The sequence below is a fragment of the Amphibalanus amphitrite genome, unplaced genomic scaffold (assembly GCF_019059575.1).
Source record: "Amphibalanus amphitrite isolate SeventyFive unplaced genomic scaffold, NRLGWU_Aamphi_draft 001610F_arrow, whole genome shotgun sequence".
In the NCBI taxonomy this organism is placed as follows: domain Eukaryota; kingdom Metazoa; phylum Arthropoda; class Thecostraca; order Balanomorpha; family Balanidae; genus Amphibalanus; species Amphibalanus amphitrite.
Window position 1 is genome coordinate 30,558 of NW_024883103.1, and position 21,808 is coordinate 52,365.

Sequence of the window (21,808 nt, forward strand, 5' to 3'; positions counted from 1 at the left end):
ACTCAAGTACCTACATTTTAATTCACCTGAGGTCTTATTTGTCGGTCGAAAGCACTGTTTTGACTTTTGACGAAGGTTTATTTCTGTTTACATGGCTGCCCTGCAAATAAATAACTCATAGTCATCTTTTTAGCAATCTTGGGTGTTTTCGGGGAGGACTCCCCCGGGCCCCGGATTCCTCGACAGGGGGGAGACGCGTCCGCCCCCCCCCGTTCCCCCCGCTTTCGACGCCCATGCTCATTACCAAAGCAAGTACCTATCAAAACGCGACTGTAGATCAAGTACCACATTCGGATAAATTGCCCACCTCTAAATATGCGTACTCGTTCGTTATATACATATGAGTCCATACTTTTTAAAATCAAATATGATGAGCAATATTTCTTATGGAAAAATATCAACAAAAATTTAACTTTTCGAAAAATAAGCCTTTCAATTCAATCGCAAAACGAGCAGAACAGTTAAACAACACTTTACGAACGTATACATATCAGCTGTAAACTTGCAGAGCGCCGCCATTGCTGCTCACTGCTGTCAACTGCGAAGTTTCTTAGCTGTTCTTAGCGGTTGTGACTCAAGGGATTATTTGCATGACTTTGCCCCTAGCCGGCTAGTCTCCCAGTGTTGTACTACAGATATTGAGCGTTTACTAATATTCTACATAACTTTTCATCACCAAGTGACTAGGCGTAGGCGAACGCAAGTTGAAGTGGCCCTCGCCCAGATATTTTCCTGCATCAAGAAAATCGACAAATATTTTGTATTGAGAGCCATACTCACTCTGCTATTTTCAACACCCTAAAAAATTAAATATCAGCTTCAAATCACCACTAGTTGAAAACAGGTGATGAGATAGAGCTTCTAGATAATCCAGAATGGCTTCGAATTCTAAGGATCGAAGTGAAAGCGTAGAAGTAGGGCAAAGCTCTTCCAGTATCCCCAATGGGGAGAATGCCCTAGATGGGAACAAGAACTTACTTCATGATCCAAGCAAGTTTTTGTGTGGAGTTGTTGAGGGTAAGTTTGGGTTGGCAGGTACCTAATCGCTTATTTTTATAATCACACTTTGTAACTTTTAATTGTATTTTGTACCTTATTTGTTAATCAGCTTATACCATGGTTAAATTCTTAGACTTGTAGGCCTATTTTGTAATTTGTTAATAATAAGTTTATACCATGGTTAACAACTTAAAATCTATTTGCTTGAGTAGGTACCTACTACCTCAGTCGGTGACACACCAGGGAAATAAGCTAAAATAAGAGCGCTCTATTTATTGCTCCCGCTACTTCACCGTCTCCCATAGGGTCCTGTGTTGAGCTGGTGTCGAGGCTCTAAAAATGACGCCGATTTTTGCACCCTTCTCACGAAAACCGCTCGGACCGCCTGGAAACTAATTGTTCCGCTCTAAAAATTTCATGATCGACGGGAAAATGAATGAGGAAAAGATTGGTCCTGAAATAATTCTGAACTCCCTGTAGAACATATCGAAATATGGCTGCAAACTAGGAGCATGTCAAAATCGACAAAACAATACAAATAAACTTACCGGGATTTTTTTATTTTCCATGCATCTGTGTATGAAATCAGTCGGTTTTTCGGAAAGATCATCTTCTGTTTAATAAATAATTCCACAATTGCAATCGAGAAAAAAAACATTTCCGCTGTGACAGCAGTTTTGGCATTGTGCCAGTAGTGTGGCGTGCGCGGCGCTGCGTGGTCGTCGGGACGGAGTTGTGAGTATTTTCGGTGTTTTAAATGGTTGATGGCCATTTGAACCAGCTTTATATTATTTCCTACAAATTTTTGCATCAAATTATTGCTTTGAAAGACCATTGAAACCCCTTATCTCTTCATGAAACACGATCATATTCATCGTCGACGAAAATGGCGCGGGACTCCATGTGCATTCCGATCGAAATAAATCGTAAATTAAATAATATTCGATGATAAGTATCATATTCTAGTGACACGTTTTCATAAAATAAGGCATAAACTTTGCAAGGAAGTCAACATAGGATAATTGGATTCTTATTTTGCTCACATATCCTTGTAGTAGTCAAATGGCTCAATTGTTAGATAAATGTAAGTATATGTTTTGGCTTGATGTTTGCTGTGAAACCACCCAGCCACTTGCTGGTTGAGTGGTTTTCTGATAATTACCTGATAATCATTTCTCCTTTTCCTGAAAAGAAACTAAAATTCCTTTCAAAGTAATCCCTTTTTAGGAAAGGCGGATTGCTCATTGACATTTCATGTTCTTGTTTTGTTATTGCTGGCAGTATTTTGATACAATAATGCAATATGATTTTTTTTTGCAATAAGAAAACCTAAGACAAACTTAGTTAATGCGTCAATCAAACACCCAACAGAAAGATTGTGAGTCCTTGTGACGTGAAGTAGAATATTCCATGAATGTGTTATATAGAATATGCCAAATATTAAATTAATTATTATTTGATACTGATAGCTGAGCATGTGAATTATGCCACAATATAATTACATTTTCTGGTTTTGAAATAGCCAGCAGTATTTTACTTCAACAAATGTAATATACATGGAATACATGTTGTTATGTTATGTTAAAAGTTTAATAACAGCCAATTGAAGGGGCTGTTTCAGCAGATAATGTTTGTACCTTATGCATTACCTTTCTTTTCTGCAGGACCATGCTTCCGCTGGGTGGTCGACATTTGCCTCCTGAAGAAGTTGAGCAACATGAAGACCACCAGATGAGGTGTCTGCAGTTCATGTGGAACTCTGCAGACTACAAGTGTTATGCCAACCACAACCAAAGTGCTGTGATCATGGAGGCATGAACCTCATGACAACACTTCAGATTTGCAGTTGAATCAAAGTGTGATTCAAACCACCTGTGGCATCTCACTCAATGTGTGAACAGTGTGATTATTGTGCAGTGTTCAGCTGCAACTAAGACATTTATTAGTGACTCGTTTTGCAATTAGCCACCAAAAGCATTTTTTGGGCTAGCTGCTGTAATTTGTTGTGCACTGCGCAATAGTGGTAGTGTTTTGTCACTTGTCAAGTTGTCAGTTGTGCATGTTGCATGTTTCTCTTCCCTCGGCCCTCATTATCAGTTAAGTGGTGAATTGGCATCACTCAGTCTCCCCAGATCTCCATTGACTGTCTGTCAACCACCCAACTTGAGATGGTATTTGCTAATAGTGTCAGAAAAGAAGTGATTGTAGACATTTTTAGGGATATGAGCTCCGTTTCATGCGTGTTCCAGTTGTCATTTTGTCACATGTCCCATAGTGTAATAAATGGAAACTGTTGTTCCCTTTTGAAGGTACTCGCGGATGCAGAAAGCGTTGGGCCTAATTATTAAACGCACCCTCCTATCAGCGACGCACGAAATCGACAAATATCATCCTTTCTAGAACAGGAGGAAACGAAAACTTGTGAACATAGCTGTACCTACAACAGTGCATAAGGAATTGAAATTCTGGGAGTTTTTGAAATTCGGAGAAACTCATGTTGTCGACAGGTATGCCCCCTTGCACGTCAAAGACCGCCTAAAAAAACAAACGTCTACAAATGAAGGCAGTATTCGTATGTTCGTTGTAATTGCAGCAGCCTAGCAACATGCATTGCGGCCCGATGGCGAATTACACTCGTGCTCAAAAACTATGCCGGTAACTGCCAATGCACTTAGGTCATAGGTGAGGAGAGGAAGGGTTATGTCATATGTCAACATCATAGAAATGGCTTCATCTGAGCTGTGCCTATTGTACATAATTCAACCAATCTATGCATTTCGTTTCTTGCAATCTACTCATGCCTTCACTCCAGCTTCAGAGTAATCATCCCATATTGTACGTATTGATTTCTATGGCGGTTTGCAATTGCTAGCCGCGTCTCACCTCAGTTTGGTGGCCCCGCATCGGCCCACTCGGCCGCTCTAAAATTGACTTACGGAGGAGGATGGTGGCTTTTATTTTAGCTTCTCCGCTGACTGCGGGGAGCGCCGTCGCCGAGGTAGGAGCAATAATTAGCTTATGTTTGGGACTAATTTCCACGCTTAATTAACATTTTAATGTTATTTTTATTAATTCATGTTAATCTTTGATGCATTCTCTTTCTATTGATACCATCCACCGGTCTGAGAATTACTGCCTTGCTGCGTAAGGGCCGATAAAAGATCACGCTTTTAGGGGTATCTCTTCAACATGGGGCAGGAGCAATAAATAGAGCGCTCTAATTTTAGCTTATTTCCCTGGTATGTCACCAACTGACCTAGTCTACTGCTGGACTAATGGTTGTTCGACAATATTTGATGTTACTGACCACAGGTTGATAAGTTGGCACGCCCTTAAGCCCCAATAAACAAGCAAACAAAAGCACAGGTTGATAGAGCATCATTCCGACGCACTATAGTATCTGTGGTTCGTTCATTGAAATGTTTTGATTTTTGGTATTTTTTTTTAATGCAAACACTGGACACCAATTATTCTAGAAATAGAAACGCCCATCACCATTTTTGGAAATGCGACGTGCATGGCAACCTGCTTGGAGGCATGCACGCTAAGCTACACAACTGCTCATCAAACAAAGCTAGCACAGAATAAAAATGTATTTCATTGACAGCCTAATCCAGTGGCTCCAGAAAACACCAGAAAGCTCCAGAGAGTTCAATAATTCTCCAGTCAGCATTCCTACACCCCCAGTCAGCTCCGGAAAGCTCAATAACAAGGAACCTCCAGCAGCCTCCAGTCAGTCAGGGGATCCACATTTGACTGGAGGCTCCTGGGGCATTCCACGTCAAATCAAACACCGAAATCCGTCATCCCCTTCGATTTTTCTGAAAATTTGTAGGCAGACTGGGCATGGTTCAAAACTGAGTTACGTATAATATTTTCGAAATTTGATAACGTATCGCTGAGATATAGGTCATCGAATATAGCGAAAAATGCCACACATCAATTTTTTAAATGGCTATAACTCTGGTTCCTTTTCTGGTATCAAAATGATATTAACAGGGTCTTATAGGCAATTGATAAGGCTTTGATTTTTAATTATAAAATTAAATTGAAGTGACCTTGAAATGCATTTGACCTTGAATTAAAACAGAAAAATTAAAATAGCAAAAAAACACGTCACCTTCGATTTGGGTAATTTTTACATATTATGTCCGTCACAATGTTCCTAACCATCTGTGAAAAAATTGGAGTGGGCCATTCATAACTTTCGCGGCAAACGCCGTTTTCATGCATCAACATCACGCAACCGCGCGTGACCTTGAAAGACAGAGTCAAGACATGCTTGCTTGTGTACACTTTCTGAAATGAATGATTGCTGATTAGTGATATCCCAAACTCTGCGAGAATGGAAATGCATAGTCATCGTAGTCAAGCATTCACGTTCTATAGTAAAAGTGTCGCAGGCAAACGGTATTTTGCGGTGAATTTTGAGCCGTGTGGAAATGCATCATGAAGTAAATTCAACGAAAACATTATCACGCAACGATATCTTCACGCCTTTTGATCTTAACTATACGAAAGAACATACATTTTTTAGTATGTATGGGGAATTTCTAGTTAATCCAATAATAAATATGGCAGTTAGAGGCCTGCACTAAGAGTAACATGTCGCCGGCTGAGGCGGGCTCGGCCGATGCGGGAAACGCAGCAATCACAATTTTGTGTTAACACGTTCATATTTCAATTGTTTACCTACCGATTTTCAAAATTCTTTCACCATAAGATTGTCTGTACATTTCTTAGTCTTCTCACAAAATTTGACGCGAATCGAACGTAATCAGCGGTAGGGAGCGCGATGTAAAGACGGAACCGTTCCGTTCCGTCCCGGCACAGTCTACAATTCAGGCGGCGCGTAGCGGTCGGCGCCGGCTGCCGAGTCGCCGCGTCGCTGCGGCGACAGGATGTTCACTTTACACCGCTATTACTAGAACAGTTGTGAACCGATTTTCTTATTGCTTGCACGATGAGATGTCCAATTCAATTATTGACAGGTAGCCATAATTAATGCCGCATTAATCTTATGAGATATTGGCGAAAAATAGGAGGGGTGGGCGAAATTCGCTCTTCCCCCTCCACTGCGCGTGCTAACATACGTTTGCATATGTGCAATTTTCTTCAAAACTTATGAATGGCCCACTCTAATTTTTTCACAGCTTGTTAAGAATATGGTAGGCAATAAAATATATGAAAATGAGCCAAATCGAAGGTGACGTGTTTTTTGCTATTTCAATATTTGTGCTTAAGAACAGAGTTAAGCAAATTTCAAGGTCATATATTTAAGTAGGTGCAATTCTAAACAAATGCTTAAGAAATTACCTAAACAGTAAGGTTTATTTCATTCAAATCAAACAAGTACAACCAAAGTTATGGTCGTTCAAAAATATAAAGATGCAACATTTTGTAAAAATTTGATGCCCTATATTTAGAAGACCTGTGGTCAGAATGTGCAAAAAACATCAATGTAATGTCCGGGGCCACACAGGAACTCGCTCACAAATTTATAATGAAATCGCTGATGGTAAGGTGCAAAACAGCCGATTTTTGTTCGATTTGACGTGGAATGCCCCTCCTGTCTAAAATAATTGCACCCATGCACAGACTTCTCTATATATATATAGAGAAGTCTGTGACCCATGTGACAATTATGAATGCAAACAAAGGACTTTTGACAGTTAATTTGACAATTCAAATGTGAAGAAAATCACATCCTGATACTTTTTTAATCTTTTTTTAAATTGAACAGAAATATTGCTTTTGAAGAGTGAACTATCATCATTCTTTTGGTTGTCCCTGACATAAATCACTAGAAATCTCCAGCTTGCGTTCCTGTGCCTCTAAATAAACTTTCAAGAAGAGCCTCCAGTCTACGTAGGCTTTGTGTTGGAGGCACTGGAACAGGCCCTGGAAGAGCCCCCAGTCAAGAATTTCCACTGGAGATGCTGGAGCAGGTCCTAAGTAATCCCCAAGCCCAAACAGCAAAATCAGCTATTGAATGTGCTTGTACTGGTCACCTATTTTCCAAACTCGACATAACCAAAGCCAAGTGTTACAAAATCCAGCCAGGTATAAAATTACTGCATTTTTAATGAAATATAATATGCATTTATCATGCAAAGATGGAGGTAGCCATTGAAACGATTGATTTTTTCACATTCATATTTCTGGTCAGGTAGTCAGCATTTTGTTTATATTTCTGAAAAACAACCTTCATGATGTGTGTGGCTGGTGATCACGGTCCGGAACGCTTTAAATTGTCTTGATTGAATGGTGGTGAGCTGGCAATTTTCATGCAATGGCCTACTAAGTGGGCAAACTGCTTTCCTTATAGCTTCTCAACTTTCGAATGTGTGAACAAAAGTGAAATTTGAACAAATAAGTTTTAAAAAGCTTGTTATGTTACTGCCTCCCTAATGCACATGGTTGGGGTCTAGATAATTGAACAGTTAATTTCAAATAACCTGTTACAAATATTTTTGGGCGTTAAACTATTCTAGCCATAACATTTCCCCACTCTGCATTATATTATCAGATGTATTTAGTTTTCACTTTTCAGTATGTGCTTTTGCTATGCCAATCAGCCCATGCTGACTGCTGTTGTGAGCACAGTTTCCATTTTTTTTTTTTAACAAATCTGAAATATCTGGAGTTACAACTCATGCTTTGCATACATTTCAATGTAGGCTCAAAGCATTCTAAGCCAAGATATTTTTGTAATTGCTGCCTCCCTGTTATGTTCTTGTGCTAGGGACTATTTTTTTTTTCAGAAATGCATTTTAGCTAGTCAATACAGTGCCCATTGTTGCTACAGAGAAAGGGATGTGCCACAAATAATCAAGAAAAAAGCTAAAGTATCCTTTTTTCAGAAAGTTTTTTTTTTCTGCAGTAGCTTTTGACTCCAAACAACTCGCACGAGCTTAATGTTACCAGTGTCATGTTCCTCTCGTCGAGACGCATCAAATGACCCATAATTTGACTTGAAAGGTCAATTTTGTAACAAATTAAAATGTTCGCCGTGGAATCTTCTTGATAAAAAGAGTTCAGTTCGGCACCTCACTGCAGGGTTGTGCTTGACTCAAAAAAATTTGCCGACTCGACTCATCATTCAACTTCAGAATGCCCTGACTCAACTTTGACTCAAACAAGGAGCTGATTTTTTCCCTTGACTCGACTCATGACTCAAGCGGCTCAATGAAAATATGAGTTGACTCAAACTTGACTCAAATTTTTTGTTGAGTCAAGTGCCTTGACTCAAAATTGACTCAGATAAAAAGTTGTTGAGCGGGGGGGGGGGGGGTGAAAAAATCCGGCAGCAGGGCCAGGCCTAAGTTTTTAAGCGGGGGGAGAAAGAAAAACTTATACTATATATTGTTTCTAGTAAGTTAAGTCAGCTGACTCATGTTCCTAAATGTTTTTGACTCAACTCAATGTCAAAAGTTATTTTACTGACTCAACTCTGACTCAACTCAACACCTTAATATTTTTGTCTGACTCAACTCTGACTCAACTCAACAGCTCAACATTTTATCCGACTCGACTCAAATCTGACTCATTTGAGTCAGAGTTGAGTCAAATTTCTGACTCGACTCATGAGTCAAGCACAACCCTGCCTCACTGTATTTCTTGACTCGAGACAGACGAGAGATAGAGAGATAGAGACAGTCCAGGAGAGTGACCGAGAGCAAGAGAGAGACTGGGTCACATAGCGAGTGACCGAGCGTGAATCGTCGGTGGGCTGCCGAGACTCGGCAGAGACTGACCAAGACTAAGACCGACCAAGACTGAGACCGAGACGGAGACTGCGACTGACTGCCCGGCGGCGGCCGGCGCAATCGACGACTCCGAGTAGGGGTCGCCTCGGTCGTACAAGCTCTGACATATGGCCTACAGCGGCTGACAATGTTACAAATTTGAAATTTTGATCTCAGCTCAAAGTCATGACCTGACCGGAAATGGAAAAAGTCGTGTTGCATATCAGTCATTCCGTATCGTCGAGCTGAACACAGCTAAGGTGTTTTCATTGCTCTGGTATGCCTCCATCAAAAGTATCTAGCAAAAAAAAAAACTGTAGGACTTAGGAGGGACATAAGGAGGGGCTACAGGTGCCATTTTCCAGTTTGGTGTGTCATGTTAACTTGTATATCTTTTAGTTTGACAGTTTTTAGAATGACGTTCGTCCAAAAATAAATTACCGTTTCAACTTTCTCGAATTGATTTCCCATTTTGCCACGATTCCCCATTTCGCTGTTTGATTTCTCCATTGACATATAATGGAGAGGGCGCAAAATTGACCTGACCTTAGGTCACCTATTTCAAAATTGTGATATAAATTTCGTACATACCGTTACCCTTATGAATTGCTTAAGGCTTGAAGCAACCTGTCACTTGGCGTAGCTATAGCAAGCATTTAAACTTATTTTGATGTTAGGTTACTTGACCTGAGGCCAGTTTTACCAACAGAAAATAGCCTCCTGCCGGAATTGTTTGCCTACAAAGACCACTTCACATACGGAGCGTAAACGCGATCGACACGTAAGGGGATGGGGCTTTACCGTTTACGCTCCGTATGTGAAGCGGTCTGGGCACGTAAGCGATGGGCACGTAAGCGGATAGGGCTTAACCGTTTACGCTCCGTATGTAAAGCGGTCTTTTGACCAAAAAAAAAAAATCAGGCAGGCGGCTATTTTTCTGTTGGTAAAACTGGTCTCAGATATGGTGACCTGGCCTTGAGAGACCTTGGTCTGGAATTTACATAACTTGTGTAAAAAAGATGTTTGATAAGGTGTGCCAAAATCAGCGGCACGTAGTGCCTCCGTTTTTTTTTTAGACATTCGCGGAAACCGCGGGGTGTGTTCAAACACCCCCCCCCCCTCCCCCCAGCAGAGCGTGGGTAAAGAGTAAAGACATAACTTGCCAAGCAAAGCAAAAATCTTCAATTTCATAGGCATGATAAGTTTTATCAGTCATGTCATTGAGGTATGTTGTCCTACTATTTACATTGGATCTAATGTTTCCAGGCTTCTATGGGAGACCATGGACTGCAGAACAGAGAAAGGAACTTTTTGGCAAGTAAGTATGATAAGCCTGTTCATCAAGCAGTTGCCACGATCCTCTGTTCCTTCAAATATTATGCTTAAATCAAGTTATGACTTTGACCCTTCAAGGTCCAAACGTTTTTATATTGATGCGTATTGACAAGTAGATTTTGATTGTGCTGGTATTTCTGCTCTGGCTTGTTGAGTTGAAAACTCGTTTGTAAAATTCCCTGTCCTTCTGTGCCACTTTTTCATTGTTTTGACCCCTGTGGACTGTCACATCATTTTTTTTTTATCTGACGAAATAGACCCGAGGAGAAATTAAGTCTTGTCCTATTTCATCCAATGTCTTAAACCGCTTGTTGCTAAGTTGCTTTGTTTTTCAAATCTTAAGGGGACGTTAATCCCCCTTCCTCTTCCGTCGATGCAAAGCTGGCCCGGACTCCCATGATTGGTGCGCGGTTTATGTTGTCTGACATTGAATTGTTGAATGGAACGAGCAGTGAGTTTCTATATGAAATTGCGAATTATCCTAGGGGCATGTGCTAATGCACCAAATCGTTTTCCAAGAGATTTGTTACCACAAAATTGTGAGTTTGGTAACGTTGTCATGTCTTTCAATGTCAGCTATCATATCATTGCAAATAAACATGTTTTTGATGTGTTATGCAGGATGAAGAGGTGGGGTATGACGTCATACTTATACGCACCAAAGGATGACTACAAACACAGAGCCTACTGGCGCGAACTGTACACTGTTGAGGAGGCGGAACACCTTACCTCGCTGATCCGCACAGCGCATCAGCATGGCATCACCTTCATCTACGGCCTGTCGCCGGGGATGGACATCACCTACTCTAGTCAAAAGGAGATAGCAGCCCTCAAGCGTAAACTCGACCAGGTACGTTATTCAAAACACTTTGTCAAGCATGAATGCTTTCATCGGAATGTTAGTTACAAGCGTTAGCTTTGTGAACTATTTATGGAACTTAGCGTGAAGCTGAACTCTTTAACAGGATTTTTTCACAAGAGTATGCTATTTCAATGCATATCTTGGTAGTGGTATCATAAATGGTAAAAACTTCTGTAAGGTTTAATTGTCTTAAAGAAGCGCAAATTTTCTTTACTGATTCGATTCACTCAGGATTACATGTTTGGTGCCGTTTACTATACGATTATTGATTAGAATAGCAGATACACATCAAAAACATTAAATAACTAACAGCTTCGGGAGACGGAACTTTGCACTTGCATTTGCAGACATTTGCACGAACTTGTCAAGGTTATAGTGTTATGAACACTAATGTGATAACTGACGTTTTATTCACTCCACAGGTTTCTCAGTTTGGTTGCACATCCTTTGCGCTTCTGTTCGACGACATTGACCCGGAAATGCGTGAAGAAGATAAGCAGGTCTTTCAGTCTTTTGCGCATGCTCAGGTTAGAATCTGTTCAATTATGCAGTCTTTGTTGGCTAAATCGGAGTGAATTGCAGGTTACAAACTTGCACGGTCAATATTAGTTTGACCTTGCATTCTTTATCACTTCAGCTTTTCTATTGGCAGGAGTAGCCAACGGCAAGCGATGACAGTTTGCTCGTTGGTTTACTTCAATGAAACTTAAATGAATAACGCACAGATAGTCGTGACTTACCACATAGCCCCATTGAAGAATACTTAAGCATCGTAGATATGTGAAAATTGAGGTGAAAATTGACGTAAGTTTATTTAGTCCTCCCATTACTTACATAGTTCGTGTACCCTCATTAGACTAGAAATTCGGAATAGAAGAAATAATTATTTTGAACTACTTATGTCGGACAGGTGACGGTGACGAATGAGATGAACGAGCACCTCAGCCGGCCCCAGTTCCTGTTTTGCCCGACGCAGTACTGCGCCACCCGTGCCATTCCCACCGTCTCCGGCTCAGAGTACCTGCGCACCATCGGCAGCAAACTGGCACCAAACATCGACATCATGTGGACCGGTGAGCAGCTCGTAGCTGATAGAAGACCGTCCGTTTTTGCGTACTAGCTACAGCGTTAGCAGCCCTTAAGGTGGCAGCATATAGCCGTTGTTCTGTGGGAGGCTCCTGTTTTTACTGTAATGTCAGATTGTGTTAAGGTATTGTGATGTGACAATGTCCAGTTGTACCCTACTACCAATCATTAAACACAACTTGTTGCTTTCTTAGGTCCCAAGGTGGTTTCGAAGGTGCTCACCATAGAGGCAATAGAAGAGCTGCGTGAGGTTTTGAAGCGTCCGCCAGTGATTTGGGACAACCTGCATGCTAACGATTACGACCAGAAGCGACTCTATATGGGCCCATACTCTGGCAGGTCAGTACGCCCTACTGTACGCTGTAGGTTACGTAGAACGCATTATATATGCACTGTGAAATTATATTGCATTAATGTTGCGTGGTATCGTAACCCTTTTGTTCACCAGCGCAGGTGTGCGTCCATTACGTAATGTTTCTGCTTTGAACTGAGCAATTGGCTAAATTTAATGCACTTAATCGGTTTGGAGCTTTGAAAAGACCATTGTGTTATTTCAACCATGTTCGCGAATCGCAGGTCGGTCGAGCTGAAGTCGCGTCTTCGCGGCGTGCTGACGAATCCCAACTGCGAGTACGGCGTCAATTTCGTGGCTATTCGCACGCTAGCACACTGGGCGCAATGCCAGCGAGATGGAGAGCCGCAGCGACCCCAGAGTGAGTACTGGGATCCGTAGCCATTCGCCATTCGCGGCAACTGCTCGCTTATTTTTCGTATATTGTTTATGTTATTTAATAATGTTATTTCCCCTTTTGTGTTTGTCAGGACAGGCTAGTGGTGGTCTCTGACCCACGATCCACTCATGCTATTCCCCAGATGACCCGCTCTCAGCAGACATCCGGCTGGAAACGGAGTCGGAGGAAGGCTCTGAGCCGCAGCAGGTACCTCCCGACGTGTACCACCCGAGACATGCGCTGCGGATGGCTTTGCGCGAGTGGCTGCCGGAGTTCAACAAGGCGCGCACGGCACCCAGCGTGCTGCAGCAGCGAGTGCTGACCATCACCCCCGGCGCGCTGGAAGGACCGGGTGAGATCACCAGTCGATCGACATTGATTGCGCGAAACGAGGTGCTTGCCTTTGGTATCCAATAGCCAGACATGACCATTGCCATGGGGTGCCGATACCGCTGCAGTATAATCTAACCATCTTCACCTTATTCAAGTTCAACATCAACTAATGCATCCATTTTACTGGAACGCTCTGCCCTGCCGACTTCGCGATCGGCTTCTTGTATCGCGTATGACCTGTGTGATGTCCCTGTGGACCGTTGCAGCGCCGGTGCCGATCCCGGGTATCAACACGTGCATGGCGACGACGTCCACCGTAACGACGGAGACCGCCTCCGTGCCGGCCGGCACCGTCAAACAGCTGCAGGCCATTGCGGAGGAGCAGATAATCAAGGTGCTGATCAAGCGAACTCTTTTGAGTGGGTTGGTTCGGGACTGTTGGCACTTTCGAGTTTTGTTGCCGCCTGTGATTGTGTTTGATTCCATTGTCAGTTCCACAGGTTAAACAGGAGCTAAGTAGGTATCGGATGTTTGTCAGGAAGGTAAGCATCATATTTTGCCTGGGTTGCATCACGTTTCTGTAAAAATCCCGAATGTCTACTTTTTGACGATATTGATTAAACGTCCACAATCTTCAACCATTCTGTCATGATAAGCTCTGTCATTATGTGCCAGCTCCGATAATCACGTGCCTGCGGCTGACTCCTTCCTGACGAATTGCTCTCGGCGCAGGCGGAGGAGGTACCGGGTGTGACCGGTCCGGTGCTCAATTCGTTGGCCGATAACGAGAAGATCGTGGTACCGAACCCGCCGGGCGAGCTGCCCGAGCAGCCGTCGGCCGAGTCCGAGTCGGTACCGCCCGAGCCAATGGAGTGCAATAGTGTACCGGCTGCCACGCCGGCGCTTGCCAGCAACGAACCCGAAAAGGTGAGATCAAAATGAAAAAACGGAATCTGAGGTAGTCGGCCTCAATTTTCCAAATCAATAGTCGGAGGAAGCTCTTTCCATGACTGTTCCACAGATCCTTAGTATCGAGTTGCGTCAGAGATGGTTTCCTTCGTTGTCAAATTAATACTTCATCCACGATAGCACGTCTGGAGGTCAGGAGATGTAGTCCGGTTTTCGTTTGTAAACCGGTCTTTGATTTCCATGTCTCTTCTGACGCTTTTAATCCTTGCGAGGCTGAGCACATTAATCACCTTATCAGGGGTCGTGCACTACCTTTCAAACTTGCTAAGAATATTTGTCAATGCTCCCAGTGTCCAGATGTGCGTGGCCGGGCCATGCGAATTGCGAATGCTCCATGGATCCCAATTCTCACCTGAGCTGTGTTGTGTTTCTGCTGACAGCCGACGGCGGCCGCCTCTGGCGAGCCGATGTCCGTGGAGCCGGCGGCGGTGCGCCAGCCCGAGATGCAGGTGGAGCCGGAGGGCGCCGGCGCCGCCACTACCACCGACTCGCCGTCCAGTGTCACCATGTCTGTGGAGGATGAAGAAGAAGAAGAAGAGGTGGGTGAGCTAGTTTCTGCCTACATACAACTGATGATGTGCGTTGTGTTTATGCACGAAAACGAACAGTGTGCTATCAGCATAATTGAGGTTACAGTTTCTATCAGCAGCAGCCGTAACACATTCGCATAGTACCTGAGCAATGTGATCCGTTTCGTCAAGGCCCCTCTCGGTTTATGGGCCTGTAACCACTTTACAGGACTTGACTGAGGACGACCTACTAGTCATGACAGATCTGTTCTACCTGCCATTCGACCACGGCGCCGCTGGACATCGGGTACTCAAAGACTTCCAGTGGCTCAAGACCAACTGCAATTTGGTGGCACCTTATGCAAAGGCGGGGAAGGGTGCACAGGAACCGCTCCCCCCGGAGGTAAGCTCATGAGATATTTCAAGAAAGCATCCCAATTAATAGCGATCGATGGTTTTCGTTCAATAGGCCAATTACCGAGTGATGATTGCCTACTTACAACGAAGGTACCCCATTACTGAAGCTCTACTTGTGTTTTTAAAATAGGCCTGATTGTGCACTTAAACCGCTATTAAATCTATCCAGGATTATGGTCTGTTAGAGCAGCTATCGTCTTTTTCCACATGTCTACATGTCGTTGTGGCCTGGCAGGTGCGGGAGTGGTACGACCGTGCCGAAGCGTTCGACGCCATGTCGAAGAGGGTGACGCGCCTCCTGAAACGTCTGTTTCTCTGCGAGAACCGGTCCCTTCTGTACGATCTGTACCCGTACATTTGGGACATGGAGTGCGTGCTCTCGCAGCTTAACGGCTACGTTCGATGGCTGGGTTAGTATCCCGCTGCAGAAATGAGGCTGCAGGTTAAGTTTGACCTCGGCCAGCATACAGCGTGTTTCTCACAAGATGCACCATGCCGAATTATTTAACTTGTACTGGTAAATTGATAATTACCGGCGTTTTCATGCTGACCTGGCTCATTTTGGACATCCTCCGGACTTTTCTACGCCACGCAGGGCCAGCGAATGGGCATGGTGTGTTTTAGTTGAGGAACATGCGTGTGAGTGGGATTAAGGGTTCTAAGGGCATTGAAACTGCACGATTTGGGAAGGCTTAACTGCAGCCAGGCCTCAGCGGACACGCGTGCCATGCGCGTCCAGTAATTTCACAATGGACACTAGTAACATGGCGCTGAGCCTGGAGGTTGGTTAAAGTTTGCTGGTGGCCTGTGACCGGCCTGCGTCTCTCTCCGTTTAAGGTCCCTCCTACTGCATTGGTTGACTATGGGAGACTGTATCGTGCACCCGTTGCGCGATTTAAAGCGAAGGTTACAAAAGACAAACCATAATTAAATATGTTGGCTCGAGTGATTTTATAATTTCAATGCTTATACGATCGAGGAGTGCTAAAAGAGCGAGCGCATGAAGGCCACGAGCAGCCTCCCATAGTTGAAACTCGGTCAGTTTCTTTTCACAGCGCGCTCCGCGGCCCTTCCGTGCCACGCTCAGTCGGCCAGCGCCGGACAGCTGCGCTCTTAGAGTTCAGGCTAGTTTTGCTGCGCTGGGGCGGTCCGCGCCGACTGAGCGTCGACACCCCTCTTGGTTGACAGGCGTCCAGGCGATCCCGTCTTCTGCATCCGAAATGGCTGGTGTCGATCGGCAGGCATCAGTTTTCTAAATTAAATAAAGTTTTCTAAAATATATGAATTATGCAGCATTATGTCTGACAACTCGTCCGTGATCTGTCTGATAGCTGGACGAGGCGGCGAAATGTCCAGGCGGTCCATTAACCGATCGATTGCTTTTGCCATCGGCATGCAGAACCCAGGAACGCCAGCACGCACATAGCGTTGAATAAGACAGAGAGAGAGATGCGGGCATCCACGGCACAGGCCACGGTTTGTCGCCGGCGCCCGGGGCGGGTTAATGGGGGGGGGGGGGAGGGGGCGCACGGCAGTAACTGGTAACATCATTTCTGTGGCCGAACAGCTGGAACAGTGGAGCTCAGAGGCAAGATCGGAGGCAGCAGTCTGATTGACCGATTACATCTTTTCTTTCCCAGCGCTCGGTGTGGTTTGCGAGCAGGCGGGCACCTTTGTCGATGGCAACTATACATGTAGGTGGTACGGTCAGGCATCTGCGATTGCGGGGCAAGCTGCGAACAAGTGCCACAACAGCGCGCGCGCATCGCGAATTAAGGGGAAGGCTCTCCCGGAGCATTGTATTGTGCAGCTTAACCATCTTATAATGCGTAACTTAATGTTTAGAAATAACCCAAAATAGAAATAATGACGCTGGTTTTGCTGCACCCTGCCCGTTCCGAGCGTGCCTTCCCCTGAGCCTCAGGCCACGCCCCGCTTGACGCCGCCTTTTTCCACAGCCCAGTCTGACCTTTGCTCGTTTCAGCTGGATGCGTTCCATTTGCCTCAGAATTCCAGGCGCGCGCTTACCAGAGATGGCCGTGCCAAAATCATTCCATTTTGTGATTGAGTGGCACTCTTAAATAATTCCATTTTATTATCTGGAATGAGTACCATCTCATTCGCGCGCGCCTGAACTTCCGAGTTGTCGTTTGTGCGTTATCTTGGGATGACGAGGGTGGACACCGCAGCCCCGCTGTGGCTTTCGCCCGGCCGGCTGGTTGAAAGACGGCTTCGTTCTGCATTCGTCCGGATAATTTTCAAATAACATTGGCAAAAAATGGTTTTGCATGCATTTACCATTTTGGAGGACGTTGCATTGATACACTTTATCTTCATTTATTACAAAAGTGACAACTATCTTTGACCGCTAAAATAAGAAACGATGCTCATTTGTCTTATTGACCGAGTCTGGACAGCGAAACATTCGTTCGGTGTCCAAACAACTGCTGGTGCCATGCTCATTTTGACACCGTTTCCGAAGTTTCACAAACTTGTAATAAGTGTCCTGGCGAGCATAGATTGGTGATGCGGCTGGCGCGTACCAGCCACCGGAGCTGCGGTGTCCGCCCGGCGACAGTGGGGGCGGGGCCTGAGGTGCGCACCGCGTCTCCCTGGCGGGCCGGTCGGTCGAGGCGCCTCCCGTCGACCGGCCCGCCTCCCGCGCGCCGCCGGGCAGGGCCTGTGTAGGGACAAGCTGTGTGGCCGCGCATCGCGACTGTTCCCTCCCAGCGCATTCCGCTATGCAACAGGGTAGCCTGGGCCATTAACGTAACTACCTAGGTTCTAATGTTGATAAGTTGCTCTTCAAGTTGTTTGCTGTTTGCTAGTCGTGGGTATTGAAAGCCTGATTTGAACATTGAAGGTTAATTTTATGTGCTGGTTCTTGGTAAGTGTTTCCAGTGTTAAAGATCTTCGCATATACTTGAATATTTACCCAGGCTATTGCATTTTGCCCCTTTGGGCTCAACGTAGCCCCGTGAATGTAAGTACCAACGCCATAAGTACGACGCCATTCAAAAGTAACTTTCCCTCGCTCTTCTTCGGTAGTCAGTTTCTGACGCTACCATTAACGCGTATTGCTTAGCTATCGAGATATTTCAGTCATTATTTACTTACTATCTGACATTGGATTGTTTCACCGGCCCAGGCTATCCTGTTCCCCTCTCAGGCTAGGCGTCCTGCTGATCTTGTTTTTGCCCCGGCTGGCCAGGGTTTTCCAGGGGCTGGAAGGAATCCTTCATGTCGGGCGACAACGAGCCATGGATATTCCGTGGTGGTCTCACCGGCGACCTGGAGGCAAGTTTTAATCCTCTCGATTTTCTCACACCCGACTGGTATAAATCCTTGTTACATTTTCGCATTAATGAAGCATGAATTAGATATAAATAACGCTAATCACTCTAATGGTAGCCGGCGAGAAAGGGCGGTCTTATAAAATGGAAATGCTCAAGGTGAAGGGCTGAGTCGACCCAAATTTCCTGTGTCCAAAACGCCAGATATTGTGGTAACACACGTCTTCATTGGCAGCGATTGCTCCCTCTGGACAACGCCAACGAGCTGATGGCCAACAAGTCCCCGGAGCACCCGTTGACAAAGGTGCACCTGGTCCGACCTTACCGGCACACTGACGAGGCCGCCGTGCGGGGAATCTGGAGCGACTGTAGCTCGGACCGCCACCCCAGCTTCCAGCAGTATCCAGAACTCAGTGCCGACAGGTCAGAGACGCGGCACCAGCTCGATCGCTCGCCCAGGGTGTCTGAAAATATAGGGAGGATACAGCCTACAGGACACCATGTAAAAACTGTTTGCGATATCATTTCGATTAGAAATCATAGCACTGCATCTATAGACCATATCGCCCTAGTATAAGCGAATCAAAAATGTTTTCTCTGCATTGCGTTACGTGCCGTCGAATACCTGGTGGGGAGTTTTCCATTCTGCTTGGCGTTTAGATGCGTGTGTAGAATTCTCACTTGGCTATGATATGGCTAGATGGGTGGCGCCGTTCCTGACGATGCAGCCCGAGCACATTCTGGTGCTGGAGGACGACGACGAGGTGGTGGTGGGGTTCGTGGCGGCCGCGCCCGACGCGCACCAGCTGTCGCGCCAGGTGCGCATGGCCTGGCTGGACGAGCTGCGCACCAAGTACCCGATGCCCAAGACCTCCCCGGAGCTGCGCTCGCCGGCCGAGGTAGGGAACATCGCTCATTCGCGCCTTACATTTCTCCCGTGCTTGTGCTATTGTTTTGTATGATTTCGATTTATCTGGACACGATTTATTTCATTCGCTGGATTGATTCGATTGGCCTGGACATGAGAGGGCAGCATATACCATATAAGCATATGTTGCTATACTAACGGGATGTTTTATTTACCGACATGGGTAATTATTATGTTGGCAGAACTGTATAGCGGCGCTGCACAATGACGACACGTTGGACGCGCCGGCCGCCGTGCTGGAGCGCTACAAGGGCTGTCTGCAGCTGGCCGTCCAGCCGAGCGTGGCCGACGCCAGCCTCCTGAAGCGGCTGGTGGCCTGCGCGCTGGCGGCGCTGCGCACCTCCGGCTGCTTCGGCGCCCACGTGCGCGTCCCGTGCGGGGACATGGCGGCGCGCGAGCGGCTGATGAACGTCACCTTCATGCCCATCGACTCTGTGGAGGGCGGCGAATACGTATATTACGGCCGGAACTTCTAGTGCGGCCGGTATTCACTAAGTGACGCTAGCCACGCAACGATTCCGTGATCGTTATTTGTTGTGATATTCTGTTCATGTGTGAATGCCACGTCACTGATCGGAATTCAAATTGAATTGTGCCGACGAGGCGTATATGAGCGTTGTTAAGGTAAATATGAGGGTGTATATCTGCAGCGTCTAACCACACATTGAACTGCCGTGCTCCTCGGGGCCAATGTCGAGATCTGGTCGGTGGGTCATTGGTGTAAGAACGCGTCAATTTGTTATAATGTAGGTGATACCATTCCCGGTTTATTTTGCAGCGAGTCAACGTTACGTATCACTGACGGAAAACCGTGCAGTCACTTTTTGTGTCGTATGACCAGGCTGAAATCGCCATAGCATCTGGTCATTAGGCTGCTTTCACTTTACAAGTGGTGTCGAAGGACTGCCAGCTTCAAGCACGAAGTTTTGTACGGTCGTTTTTTAACCATGGCGTGTGTCCGTTTGTGTTTGCCGGTGGAGCGCGCGTGGAGGCAGCCGGATCGGCTGGGACAGTGGAGCAGCCTCCCACTGATTCGGCGCGCAGCCCGCGGCCTGCGATCAGACCTCACTTTATAACCTTTAGCCAGGTGCTGAAACCGTGAGCTTGCACTGGGCGCCACCCGCTCTGCGCTGAGAGGGGCGTGACATCCTACAAATACAGTTCAACGGCTCTCGATACGCGTTTGCGATTGGCGGTGCGAGCTTACTTAGACTTACACAGGATGGTAAGGTCTGTGAATCGGGCTGACATTGTGTCATGTGTGGTGGCTTGTTGAAGTATTTTCACTGTTCATGGATTAGCGTTTCGTAGCGCCCAGATTGCGGCCACGGACCTAAATGTGGTACCTCAGTTCACCCCTTTGCCATAGGGAAATTGTGCTAAATTTACATAAAAGACACTGCAGTGACATTGCAGTGACCATCTGCACAGCCACCTTCACGCTCAAAATAATCGTCTGTTCAAGCTCTACATGAATCAGCCATTGAAAACAAATTTAAATGATATTTAACTGCGGTACCGGGGGCTCAAAGAAAAATTTCAGCCTCGGTTTAACCTTCGATCAGCATCATTTTCTAGCCAAGCTCGGGTTTGACTGTCCCTGCGTCGAACGTTCATGGCCACATACCCTCACCTTCACGCTTCATTGAAAGCCTATTAAATTCTCTTTCGATTGGTATGTATTTGGACGACCTACGACAAAAAATAGGTGCGGTACTTTGGCAAAAGGCAAAGAGAAGTTCCAGTGAAATGTGGCGCAATGGCGTGGGTTCAAATCTAGGTAGGGCCATCTAATTTCCGCCGTAACGTGTAATGACCGCTAACGGCGTCAACCGCTTCTGCTGTTATTATCTCGAGAACGGGTGGTCATAGCGCGACGCACGAGGCAGCAATCGAAGGGTCTAAACGAGGAGCATCTATGCCATATCAACTTTCTCTCATAAGGTCACGAGGGGTCAGGTCAGGTCATGGTTAGGTCAACGTTCAAAGTTGCAGGTTTCCACTCTAGCTGCTGCTGAATTCCTTTCATAAGGAGTCATACGCTTCTAAGAGACCGAGCTGTGTGTATATGTAACGGCGATGTGTACTGTGCACCAGGTGTCGCATTGATGCACGGGAGTTCGGCGTTATTGCACTTGCAATTGCATTGGTTATGAAAAATGACGTTTTTCGACGTTTCTGTAGTTCCTCAGTCCAATTCGAGGATGCTGGCTGAGTCCAATGGCAACATCCTCAGGGTGCTTTGCAATAGTTGGATGCTCAATTGCTTGCAACATTGCAAAATTTTGCAATATCGCTCAAAACTGGATTTCCACTAATTGGGAGTCGCCGTACTAGTTATTAATACATATTTTGCAATTATTTAGTTTCAGTTTGTACGATTGCATCATGTGCAAGGTCTTGCAATGTCCTTCAAATTTAAAATTCGACTAAATCTAAGAATTTGGATCGATTCGAACAAATCTCCCCGTCGTTGATGTGTTAAGACCGCTAGTATTTCACGCTAAATAAATTGACCAACTCAATCCAGTGTCATGTCATCCAGTGTCATGAACATCACAATGTCAGATACCGCTCCAAGCACTCACGTCCTCTCCC

At 45.5% G+C, this 21,808-nt stretch overlaps 2 protein-coding genes across 3 annotated transcripts in view; one reads left to right on the top strand and one right to left on the bottom strand.

Annotated features, from left to right (window-relative positions):
* The window catches only part of LOC122374137 (dynein axonemal heavy chain 10-like), a 43,336-nt gene extending 28,763 nt beyond the window's left edge, over window positions 1-14,573 (bottom strand). The window contains exon 1 of the mRNA XM_043352719.1: window positions 14,416-14,573. The gene's annotated coding sequence lies outside the window, so the exon portion shown is untranslated. The remainder of the gene's footprint in view (window positions 1-14,415) is intronic.
* On the top strand, window positions 322-20,384 carry LOC122374133 (protein O-GlcNAcase-like). 2 transcript variants are annotated; one of them, XM_043352712.1, is made up of 18 exons: window positions 498-1,017; window positions 10,014-10,065; window positions 10,704-10,932; window positions 11,367-11,471; window positions 11,855-12,017; window positions 12,225-12,369; window positions 12,607-12,743; window positions 12,904-13,113; window positions 13,361-13,488; window positions 13,827-14,021; window positions 14,444-14,602; window positions 14,802-14,975; window positions 15,225-15,399; window positions 16,630-16,683; window positions 18,201-18,286; window positions 18,518-18,705; window positions 18,983-19,181; window positions 19,393-20,384. In XM_043352712.1, the coding sequence occupies exons 1-18, from the start codon at window positions 876-878 to the stop codon at window positions 19,684-19,686; spliced, it is 2,835 nt and encodes a 944-aa protein (XP_043208647.1). In that variant the 5' UTR covers window positions 498-875; the 3' UTR covers window positions 19,687-20,384. The 2 variants fall into 2 exon arrangements, with proteins under 2 accessions (XP_043208648.1, XP_043208647.1); XM_043352713.1 differs by lacking the exon at window positions 16,630-16,683 and having other exon boundaries at window positions 322-1,017.
* Window positions 20,385-21,808: the final 1,424 nt, after the last annotated feature.

Excerpts from the sequence above, each read along its gene's own strand:
- LOC122374133 (XM_043352712.1), top strand. The coding sequence starts at position 876 with ATGGCTTCGAATTCTAAGGATCGAAGTGAAAGCGTAGAAGTAGGGCAA. Across the intron at positions 10,933-11,366 it reads TCAAGCGTAAACTCGACCAG|GTTTCTCAGTTTGGTTGCAC; the intron begins GTACGTTATTCA and ends TTCACTCCACAG. Across the intron at positions 12,018-12,224 it reads CATCGACATCATGTGGACCG|GTCCCAAGGTGGTTTCGAAG; the intron begins GTGAGCAGCTCG and ends TTGCTTTCTTAG.